This window comes from Pipistrellus hanaki, assembly GCF_964339955.1.
Source record: "Pipistrellus hanaki genome assembly, chromosome: 8".
NCBI classification, from domain to species: domain Eukaryota; kingdom Metazoa; phylum Chordata; class Mammalia; order Chiroptera; family Vespertilionidae; genus Pipistrellus; species Pipistrellus hanaki.
The window spans coordinates 62,146,975-62,159,250 of NC_140510.1; the positions used below are offsets into that span (position 1 = coordinate 62,146,975).

The window sequence follows — 12,276 nt, forward strand, 5'->3', positions numbered from 1 at the left end:
CACACATATTTCAAATTCCCTTGTGAATTTCAGGTAGGGCCAGTAATGAGCACTTGGTGCAGCAGCAACAAATATGACCACAAACATGCTGCACTCGGACCTTCTAAGGGTTCTGTAGCATCCCAGGAAGAACTGGAGTCTGAGGTCGTCTCTTTCAGGCTTGGGCCCTCACCTGAGAAATAAGGGTTTGAATCATAGGGCTGGTCCTGTTTCTCGCAGCTCTAGCAGCAGATGGTGCTACGATAGGGACATGGCTTCTCATATATAACAGCTGCTTAATTGGCTTCCCCAAATATTTTGTGACGGTCATAGCATCTCTCCAAACTCCGTGGTAATCCCTCTTGAAGGATGTGATGAGGTGGTGTTGGGCAGAATTTTAAATTATTCATAATCAGTTTCAAGGGAGAAAATGTCCATGTGTTTTGATGGTTATCTCCTTGCAGGAAAAATCACATGTTTTTATAGGCTAGGATGAAACCTTTTAGAAGTTCTACTTTATGGCTAGCATGATAATAAAGACACCATCTGTAGTTTTTTCCTAAAATAAAATATATCCACATTGTTTTCCACTCAAAGAGTACAGCAACAATACAACTATATAATTTAGTGGCTTTACGTATAAGGAGGTCAAATGGCTTAAAAGTCAAGACCTGTCTTAGTTATTTTTGGTATGAAAATAAAAATCACATATTAATAATTCAGGCTTTCCTTGGGGGATTTCATATCACTGAAAAATGTCCAAGTATTTTTCTCTGAATCCCACTCACTTATTACTCACACTTCTAAGAGCCTGCATTTCATGATAAAAATTAGAACATTTTAATAATTTTTAACTTTTAAAAATTACGTTATTTGCACACAAAGTTCTAGAACTGAGTATCACCCACACAGCTGGACTCCAGTTCAGCCTGATAAATGGTTCAGAGCATTTTTTTTAATGTCCTAAAGCTCATGTAGTCAATGATGTTACATTTTGATGCAAGCAAGTTCCAGTTACAACTGAGAAGTTGGCAGATTTGGTCTGTCACTTGGATATGAGAAAAATATATTTCTCCTCTCAAATACAGACTTGGTCTGTGACAGACCCAATGCCATTGGGGGACAGCAAGTGGGAGGGGACCATGAGGAGCTGGACATACATTTGCCATATAAAGGCATCAGAATTCAAAACAAAACGAAACAAATAGTGCTTGCCCAACTAGAGTGGCTCAGTGGTTGAACATCGATCCATGAACCAAGAGGTCACCACCAGTTTGATTCCTGGTCAGGGCACATGCCTGGGCTGTGGGCTCAATCTCCAGTAAAGAGCATGCAGGAGGCAGCCAATCAATGTTTCCTCTCATTGATGTTTCTCTCTCTCTATCCTCCCTTTCCCTCTCTAAAAGGAATAAAAACATATTTTTAAAAGAACAGTGCCTAACAATTAACAAGTGTCCCAGTAGAACTCAGCCTGTCAGCTGCCAGTTTATAACTTTGACTTAGGAGTTGTTTACATTGATTTTTGGAGAATGAAAAACTGAAAAGAATAAATCTTTTTTTTTTTTTTTTTTTTTTTTTTTTTTTAGAATAAATCTTTAGTTGTGGGATTTTCTATTTGTTTATTTATATTTTTTTGCAGGTGCCTGAGTAAGTATTTTTGAACTGGGCGTGAGGATCTGGGAGGCAGAGGGAGGAGACATACCTATCATTTTATGCTACTTGGCTTCCTAATCATAGTGGCGCAGGAGCAGTAGTTGCTGGTATCTACCTGGAAGAATAACTGCAACTAACATGGCTCTCAGGGCACTGACGAATCCCTCTCTTTAACTCCAACATTTGTGGTAGTGAAGCAGCTTATACTTGCTTTCCGTGCTTTGGAATGCATCGTTTTCCAAACAGGCCAAGTGTGCAGGACTGCCTTCAAGAATCCTAGCTGCAGTTTGGGTCTGAAGGTCGGTTTCGGACTGTCTGCCCCGTCAGTCACCTCATTAAGTGTGCTTTGCAGCGAGCCTTTGGTCTCCTCACGTGGGGTTCAACTCCATAGCAACGACTGCGGAGCTCTGTGACCCAGCGTGAACCCGGGCCGGGCCAGCGCAGAGCTCAGCAAATGTGGGACTCTGCTGAACTCGAGAGGATCAAGGTCATTACCAGAGTGGAGGCAGCCTTGCTGGTCAGAAATAGGGGCTACATACAGGTGTCTCCCAAAGCAGGGCGTGCCCCATGTAGCAAAATGGGAAGCAGTGTCTGCGACTCTAAGAACACTCTAGCGCAAGGGAAAATCCTGTGTAAATGGGTTAAAAAGCTGAATTCCAAAGTTTGTAGGAAAGAAGAATGTATTTCTCCTTTCACATACTATTTTCAATAAATTGGGACGAGATCCACAGGGAAAACAGCTATGTCTCCAAGGTGCTAATATTTTCACTCCTCTGTCCTGCAGTCTTATTAGTAATTCATTCAGCAAACAGCCCCTGAGCCTTCTACATGCACCAGGCATCTGTGTGCTGGGAGGCCTTGATGGTCAAGAAGAAAGTGCCTGTGGCCTGGAGCTCGGAGCCGACCGGGAATAACCCTTCACCTGTTATTTCTGGTGCCTGCTGAGTGCCAGCACCATTCTAGGCAGACAAAGATCCTTGCTCTTTCCCTGGATGCACAGTTGGGTGCCCTAACTTGGTCATGCGTAGGAGCATGTGTGGGGTGGGATGGGGCAAGGGAACTATGGGTTAACACCTCTGCGTGGGCTGGGTGGAATCAGACGTCACTTAGCAACAGCCTGGAAGAAGCATGTCCTGTTAGTTCTTGTTGTTCTTAACAAATTGCCACATGTTTGAAGACTTAAAACAATAGAAATGCATTTATTCACGAGATGTAGAGGGCAGAAGTCCAAAAGCAAGGTCACTGCCATACACCCTCCACGGGCCATAGAGGAGAATCATTTCCAAGCCTCTTCTCATTTCTGGTGGCCGCCAGCATTCCTTAGCTTGTGGCTGCATCACTCCAGTCTCTGCCTTCATCTTTCCACCACCTTCTCCTCTGTGTGTCTGTATCAAAACCCATCTGTAACCCTCTTATCAGGATTCATATGCTGGCACTTCAGGCCCACCTGGCTAATCTGAGGGAAACTCTTTATCTCAAGATCCTTAACTTTATCACCTCTTTTGCATCTAAGGTAATAGGTTCTGAGGATCAAGGTGAGCACTTATCTTTTTGTGGCCACCATTTAACCCACTACCAACTATTTGAACAGAGAGAATAGTCTCTATTCGGGTCCAGGCATGGCAAAAAGACAGGCTGGCAAGTTTGAGGGACCCAAGGTGGCCACCAAGGTTTGATCAGAGTAGATGAGGTAGCAAGTGGCATGAGAGGCAGATGGAAAAGTGGATCTAGATTATCCTGGATGATGAGGGAGGCTGTGGAAGATTTTAGAAAGAGTAGAGGCAGGTTGAATTTATGTGGTAAGAAGGTCATTCTGGCTGCTGTTTGAAGAGTAAGTGGGTGCAGGGGCAGCCGTGTTAGGAAGAACTTGTTAGGAGTCTGCTACAGGTGGGAGGTCATGGGGGCTTTAGGAGTGAGCATGGAGGTGGGGGGAAGTGGTTGGACATCGGGAATATTTTGGAGGCAGAATTGATGGGAAGGAGTAAGTGACTCCATGTGGGACAGTTAGGTGGGTGGCAGAGGCTCCTGGGAGGACTCTGATGAGGTGTGAGCAGCTGTGTGCACAGTCGTGTACGGCTGACTTGCACACTTCAGGGGATGTCATGAATCCTCAAGTCTAGATTTGGATTTATGGAGCTGGAGGTCAGTTGGGTAAGTGACCAGGCTGCATAGAGAGGGTTTAAGTAAAGAGAGAGTTTAAGCAATGTTATAGTGTCACCTAGTGGCTTACTGGTTGAATTAACCATCAAGCCTGAAAAAAGCAGGAGAGGTGTTGCTGAATGCTCTTTTGTTAATTTTAATTATAAAAGTCTGAATTGATTCAGCATTCCATGAGTGTATGTGTAGAATTTCTACTGTGCAAGGCAGTGGCCAAGGCTCAGACAATAACATACATGTGTCCCAGGCCTCAAGAAGCTTGCTATAAGACATTGATGAGTACTTAGTGTTTATTGTTTCAGGGTGGATAGGAGAGTTCATAGGAGAGGAGGTAATAATAACTGGAATAAAAAAGGAAGCAGGACTTTTAAAGTTGGAGAAAATGGGTTTGAATCTCTGCTTCCAAGAGTGATGGCCGAGTGGCCTCAAGTCACTTGATTCATCTCCTGGGCCTCCGCTTCCTCCTTTGAGAACAGCATTTGATTTCTAGGGATGAGCAGATCAGTGGCAGCCCAAATGACTAATGGAAGATTTTGGTTTTTAAAAATGTACGTATTCTCTTATCGGTTGGTCTCTTGTACCAAGCTGTGAAATAAAAATCATTTGATCATAGCCCTGCTTGAGAGAAGCACCTGACATAGCCCATTCACATGGGCCGGAATCCTAAAGGAATGCTCTGGGCAAAGGGATGGCCTTTATCTGTTATTTGTACAGCTGGCCCCAGGCCTGACGCTACCGCAGCCACAGCGGGGAGGCGGGGATCTGGTCTGAGACTGGGTAAACTCAAGTAACTACTCATAGCCATTGTTGTTTTTTAGTGTTTGCTACTTCACTTTTAATCTTTAGTGTTTGAGAAAGTATTACATACTTCCCCCTTTTTCCCCATTGACCCCTAGTAGCCCCTCTGCAATCCCCTGCCCCAGGCCTTCACCACCCTATTGTCCATGGGATTTGCATATATGCATACAAGTTCTTTGGTTGATCTCTTCCAACCCACCCACCCTTCCCAGCCTTTTATTTATTTATTTATTTATTTATTTATTTATTTAGTTTTAAAATATATTTTATTGATTTTGTACAGAGAGGAAGGGAGAGAGATAAAGAGCAAGAAACGTCGATGAGAGAGAAACATCGACCAGCTGCCTCTTGCACACCCCCCACCGGGGATGAGCCCGCAACCAAGGTACATGCCCTTGACCGGAATCCAACCTGGGACCTTTCAGTCCGCAGGCCGATGCTCTATCCACTGAGCCAAACCGGTTTTGGCTGCCTTTTATATGACTGAATGACATGGGATTATTCTCTCCATTGTGGGGATAAATTACTTACACAACTTGGGTGAATGAGCCGTGACTATTTCGAAGATTGGTATTGGGGAAATTTTCATGAGCAGGTTTCTGACAGTTTCCTGCTGTTGTAGAAGATTTAATGTATTTCTTTACATTTTTATCCTATAGAAAAATGCCTGTTAATATGAAAACACAGTATTAAATATAAAACAACGAAGTCTTCCAAAGTCCGTTGAAATGTAGGCATGTAGTGTTTTACGGTAGTATTTACAATTGCAAAGTAGGGGTTGTATTTGCTATTTAATGCGAGTTTAATATGGTTGACACTAAGGCACAGGAAGGCCCCTGTCCTATTCAACGACGAAGGACATCAGCTTCACTGCATTCAGGGTCCTTTGCTCAGGTGGGCGGTGCTCTGCTCCTGGGGGCGGAGCCATCCTCACAGGTTCTCAGAGCGGCTCTCAGCCAAGCCCTGGGGATGGCGTTTCAGCCACAGGAGGAAGCTGCTCCTTCCCAGTTACTGGGACTTCCCTTGGGGTGGGGGGTGGGCTCTGACCGGATTATTTTATTTTTTAAATTTGTCTTTATTGTTGAAAGTATTACGGATGTCTGTTGTTTTTTTCCCCCATTGACCCCTCCCACCCCGCACCCACCTCTCCCAGGCCTTCACCACACTATTGTCTGTGTCTGTATTATTTTATTAAGCATTAAGTAGCACCAAAAAGAAAAAAAATTAAACATAAAAAATTTTTTTTTCAAATAAAATAAAATAAGTCAGGGCACCATGTGTGAGAGCCAGTCATTCGATTGGGCATATTGCTCTCTACCTTTCTTACCATCATGAGGATACAGAGGTGATCACAGGAACAGGTGAGAAGTGTTATTAGAGAGGCATCTGGAACAGGCCTCCGATTCTGAAGGGATTCTGAAGGATGTGGGGGTGAGGACTGGAGATGGCGAGTTTTTCCCTGAGGCATTCCCTGAGATAACTTGGGGGTAGGGGTGGGAAGGAACACTTCTGGACAGGATACCACAGACTGTGAAGCAACAGCTTGTTCAGAAATGCAAGGAAGTTGGTGTAGCAAGCCAGGGGCAGGGAGGAGGAGGAGGTAGGGAGGAAGAACTTAACGCAGACGGCCATTCCTGGTTTATTTCTCTGCGGACAGCTCTTTCTCAGGTCAGGTCTCTTTGCTGTACTGAATGGAGGGCCATTATTCTTACGCTGCGTTCAACATTCCTCTCCGTTATTTTCTTTCCCCTCTGAAGTTCTGGTAGCTCACTGGATTTGGCCTTGCATGTCTAAAATGAAACACACTGGAGAGATTTATAGCCAGTTAATTGGCTGTCTCTTCATCAGTTACCCTTGTCTGTTCAAATGTGCATTTTGTTGTTCCTAAATAATACAGCATTCACAAAAGATAATGTAGGCATTTTTGTATAAATTCCATGTAAGACAAAAAGATAATTTCTAAACTTAATGAAAAAGCAGTTTTTTTTTTTTTTTCTGAGCCTTACATTTAGGAAAAACAGGAACTTTTAACTTATGTTAATTAAGTAACCAAGTAAGATTAATGAACACCGGCAGGATAAGGCCAGCTGAAGTCATTGTTTATTCTTACTTTCAGGCTGTAGCTTAGAAGTTTTGCACTATCTAAAGTAAAATGATTTGCCCTCAAAATGCCCCTGAATGATTTATGGCCATTTTATACTTTATTGTTATTTTTTTTAGCATTTAAACTTCCTTGAGAATTCTAAGCTTTTAGTAGTTTTGTGGATAGCTCAGTAAATAGCAGCTATTATATAATGATGAAGGGAGCCTGGGACAGGACAGGGGGCAGGTCCCCAGGCAGGGGAGGGTGCTCCTGAGAGGCCGGCTTGCTTCCTCCAGGACAGAGAGCAGTGTCTGTAGGGGGCAGTAACGGAGCATTCATCCGGTGGATCTGTCCCCGCCACAGTGCCGAGGGCAGCAGGGAGCAGGAGCTGCTCACCTCTGTGCCAGCAGTACGCCTGCTGTGGGTTCCTGGGAGAATTGAGCTCGGGAAACTTCTTCCCCTGGACTAAGAGATGACCTCTTGCCGAAACCGGTTTGGCTCAGTGGATAGAGCGTCGGTCTGCGGACTGAAAGGTCCCAGGTTGGATTCCGGTCAAGGGCATGTACATTGGTTGCGGGCACATCCCCGGTAGCGGGTGTGCAAGAGGCAGCTGGTCGATGTTTCTCTCTCATCAACGTTTCTAGCTGTCTATCTCTCTCCCTTCCTCTCTGTAAAATATCAATAAAATATATTAAAAAAAAAAAAAAAAAAAAAAGAGATGACCTCTTGGATCATGGAAAGTCAGATTGGGGAAACACAACCTCACACGGACAGCCTGCTTCACCCTTACAAGAAATTGAGTGAAAGCAGCTATAAACAAATGTTTCCCCCTCAAAGGGCAGGTGGATCATTAGCCATTTGACGTAAGGAACAGACCTGGCAGTTTTTTCCCTGCTCCTAACTTTTACCACTAACATAACGGTGATAAGACTTTTATTATTTTTAAGTTCCTGGCTTCACCAAATAGCTTAAGACTTATAAATGCCATCCACAAAATGAAAGTAATAAAAGAACTATTATCAATTTACAGATAAGTGTATGTATCTAAGGCCATTCAGATTTATTGTAGTGCTTAAATCCAGATTGAAAGAGACAGTGTTACTGTTTCTTATTTTTGTGATGAGTTAATCATCTGTGTTTCTATATCAGAGTTTGCTCAACCTCTAATTCTCTAATTCTTCAATCTTCTGTAAGCCCCAGTGGTCATATATTTGTCTTAGAAGACACTACGTAAGAATAAGCCCACCTCCTTTTTTTTGTTTGTTATATAAGAATCTCCTTTCTTCCAATAGGAAATTCTTTTTTTTTTTTTTTTTTTTTAATATTTTGTTGATATTTTACAGAGAGGAAGGGAGAAGGACAGAGAGCTAGAAACATCGATGTGAGAGAAACATCGATCAGCTGCCTCTTGCACACCCTCTACTGGGGATGTGCCCACAACCAAGGACATGCCCTTGACCGGAATCGAACCCGGGACCTTTTAGTCCGCAGGCCGACGCTCTAACCACTGAACCAAACCGGTTTCGGCCCACCTCCCTTTTTAATCTTCCTTTTAGGGTCACCCGGGACCACCAGGGCCACAGGGGCCTATTGGACCGCTGGGACCGCCAGGACCCGCTGGGATTCCAGGAGAGAAAGGGATGAAAGGGGACGGCGGCCCTCCCGGAGCAGCAGGGGATAAAGGAGATAAGGTAAGCCTCTTCCTGAGGGAAAGCTGCCCTTAGCCACCCGCCAGCACTGCTGCGCCAGACTTGTTATAATCACAAGTAGGACCTGCTTGTGCCTTATAATAAAATAAGTCTAGACTCCTCTTCCATAGCAGCCCCCCTTCCCCAACCCCTCCAGAGAAGTTTGTTTATCTGGATCTTTTCTCTGCAATTAAATGCATGACAGCACCCAGCGGGGAGTTGTACCGGTTCATGGCTTTAAAAAAAACACACCTAAATGATATTATGTGTACCATGCTGGGCATTTTTTTTTTTAACTCAACCACTTAACCATGTGACTTAAAAGATCATTGCATATCAATTTATGTCGATTGAACTTATTCCTTTAAAAATACTGTTTAATATGCAGTAGGATGGATAAAGAAAACAATAGTTTCTTCCTTGTTGAGAATTTGAGATCGTGTGGAGTAGGTGTGTAGAGCAGGTGTGAGAAAGCGATCCTGTGAATTACCTGGACTCACATTTAAAAGTTTGCTTCTCCAGGGTTGGGAGATTCTGAGACGTTGAATTCTCAGCTTATAGGGCACTCGATGTTTTCTTTCAATCAATGCTACAAAGTTGGCTTCCTTAGAATAAAAAATATGACCTGGCTGGTTTGGCTCAGTGGATAGAGTGTTGGCCTGTGGACTGAGCGGTCCTGAATTCGATTCTGGTTGGGGGCCCATGCCTGGGTTGCTGGGGCGGTCCCCAATGGTGGATGTGCAGGAGGCAGCCAACCAATAATTCCCTTTCATCATTGATGTTTCTATCTCTCTTTCCCTCTTCTTTCCTCTCTGAAATAAATAAAAAATATATTTAAAAAAATTATGAAAGGTTAATTCTTAAATATTGGCATTTAAGTGTGTGTGAAAATAGGTAACCATGACTGCTAAGGGTTAAAAATAATGAGCATTATTTATTTAGACTTTTGAGGAAATTAACTTGTTAGTCTAATCACTTAGTAACTTTTGTAACTTTGTTTTATCTTCTGGAATTTTAGGGTCCCACTGGCGTTCCTGGATTTCCAGGTTTGGATGGTATACCTGTAAGTATCCCTACATTTTTTCAGCTTTTTCAAACACTCCTCAAAACCCTTAAAATCATATGTTCAAAAAATATATATGCACATGCCTACTCATAATGACAATTTTTATTTACTGACAAGTCCTAACTTTTAGAAGTGTGTTTAAGACTCTCATTTCTAATATGAAAGCCACATGAAAGAAAGAAGAGGTATTTTGAGGAGCTTTACTAGTCATTAAAGTCTTTCTAAAATTTAAAGGAAGGTTTCCTCCCAAATCTCCAGAATACTCCAAACTGAATGAATTTATATTGGGGCATATTACAATTTACTTATTGATTTTTACTAGGCTACATAGCACTGTGGATGGGGACGAAAGTTTCACAAAATTAAGTGGCATGTGAGTCATCATTGCCATAATTTGGATACCCATGATGCATAAACCTTGTCTTATAGTATTCTTGCAAAAACAGTGCTTCACTTATCATTTTGTTTCCTGTAGGGGCACCCAGGGCCTCCTGGATTCAGAGGCAAACCTGGCATGAATGGCTACAATGGCTCAAGAGGTGATCCAGGGTTTCCAGGAGAAAGAGGAGCTCCTGGCCCAGAAGGACCCCCAGTAAGACACCCACAGCTCATCCTAACGGGAATCTTAAGTGGAAGGCCCCACAGTGGGAACAGGCTTGGTGTGTTCAAGAAACAGTTAATACAAGTGTGGGAGAGCATGGTGAGCTGGAGGATGAGGACAGAGGTGGGAAGGACCTAGGACACCTGAGGTCCTGTAGGCTGTGGAAGGAGGCTGGGTTTTCTTTTCCAGGCCATAAGAAAGCTCTGGGCGGTTTTAAGGGAGGAAGCGATATGACCTGATGGATGTGCCATTGAGATGCTCCCGGCTGCTGTCATAGGACCAAAGCTTATGTTGTTTGTCATTCAGGGCTCACTGCAGACCTGTGTGTGTGAACTAGCAGATGTGCAGGAACCCATCACATCAGACTTTGAATGGAGTGATGTGATTAGTCAGTGGTCATGATTCCCATGTCACTTAGGGGTGATCTGCCGACCCATGAGCTAGCAGTGAAGTTTGTGCTCCATGCAGTTACTCAGTTAACACAGTGGCAACTGGATTTTGAACCATTTAGTTTGAGGACTGGTGCTCTTTTACTCAAAAGGGGGACTGAAATCTCTGCCTATTGGAACTATTGGGGAAAAAGGGCTGCAATCTGATTGCTCAAGGGAACTGGTGCCATTAAACCAGGAGTCTCTCCCATTGGAAGCAAAGCCAGGCACTCTTCCAAGAGGGGTCAACTTTGACTCTGCATGTCTTTTGTGGGAGTTTGATATATGAAAATGGTTAACATTTTTATATAGTAACCCAGTTGAGGTATATCAATATATGGGATATTAAGACACCTAATGTGGAAAAGAATACACTGAGGTATTTTATTCACTTTTTTTAAAATACCCTAAGTAAACATGCAGCTACATACAAAATACTTACAAAAGGAATATGCTGATTTTTAAAAGTTAATCTTATATAGGGTGCATAGGCTCTATTTTAAGTACAAATAGATTTTGTTCTTAATAGATTTTAACTGAATATTGAATGACTATATATGAGAACCTTAAGGTAATAATGACAATGAAGGGAATAAAGAAATCTTCACTAGTGAAATATGATTATAATGGTAATTTTATTGGTGAGTAATATTTCACATGGGAAATAAAATGCTAAAATACTAATGTGCTTTTCTCCACTGTTAAGTGAATGTTTTATTTTCAGGGCTTTCCTGGGGAAAAAGGAGAAAAAGGAAATTCAGTGTTCATTTCAGGTGGCATTAAAGGTAGTCAGGTAAGCATTCTGATCATTATGGCTTTAAATTATTTTTTTCCCAAATAGGTAAACCCATACAGGAAACACACGAATTGAGATTCCCTTTGAAATGTTCCTGAGCATGCTAGGTTTTTTAAAAACATATTTATTTTTAGAGAGAGAGGAAGGGAAAGGGATAGAGAGATAGAAATACTGATCAGAGAGAAATGTCATCAATCAGCTGCCTCCTGCATGCCCCCTACTGGGGATTGAGCCCTCAACCTGAGCATGTGCCCTGACCAGGAATTAAACCAGTGACCTTTTGGTTCATGGGCTGATGCTCAACAACTGAGCCACACTGGCCAGGTGGCACGCTGGTTTTTATTCGCACCCTGGCCCTCTGGATGGCACCATTCTTCTTGTGTGAAGCACTTGGCTTTAGCTACTCTGGCTGTAACATTCTAACACATACCTCTCCACTATTTTTTGCAGAGTGACAATGGAGACACCATTTCAGGGTTTCTCAAGCGTGGCACTATTACATTTGGGGCCAGCTAGTCACTTGTGTGAGGCCTATGGACTATAGACTATGAAACAGTATCTCTGGCCTCTACCTGTTAGATGCCAGTAGCAACTTCTACCCAAAAATATCTCCAGACATTACCAAGTATCCCATTGGGAAGAAAAATTACTCCCAGTTGGGAAGCACTACTTTATTTGTAGTTAAAATGTGATATGAATACTTGCATCCCAATGTACTAGAAGTCATCACGTTGATTGAACTGAAAAATTATGGAAACCTTATAGTACTCTCCTTATAGTACTCTCAGTAAACCCACTGAGGACTGAATGGATAAACAGAAAGTGGTATATACATACAATGGAATATTGCTCAGTCTTTAAAGAGAAGAGTACCCTGATTCATGTTACAACATAGATGAACCCTAAGGTCATTATGCTGAGTGAAATGAGTGGGTCACAGAAGGACAAATAATGTGTGATTCCATTTATATGAGGTTCCTAGAGTACATGGATTTATAGAGACAGGGCATGGAAAGGTTTCTGCCAG

At 42.7% G+C, this 12,276-nt stretch overlaps 1 protein-coding gene across 1 annotated transcript in view; it reads left to right on the forward strand.

Annotated features, from left to right (window-relative positions):
* The window catches only part of COL4A4 (collagen type IV alpha 4 chain), a 110,705-nt gene that overhangs the window by 28,191 nt on the left and 70,238 nt on the right, over positions 1-12,276 (forward strand). Inside the window, exons 5-8 of the mRNA XM_084892913.1 lie at positions 8,227-8,361; positions 9,377-9,421; positions 9,900-10,016; positions 11,178-11,246. Coding sequence (XP_084749039.1) covers positions 8,227-8,361; positions 9,377-9,421; positions 9,900-10,016; positions 11,178-11,246 — 366 coding nt within the window. The remainder of the gene's footprint in view (positions 1-8,226; positions 8,362-9,376; positions 9,422-9,899; positions 10,017-11,177; positions 11,247-12,276) is intronic.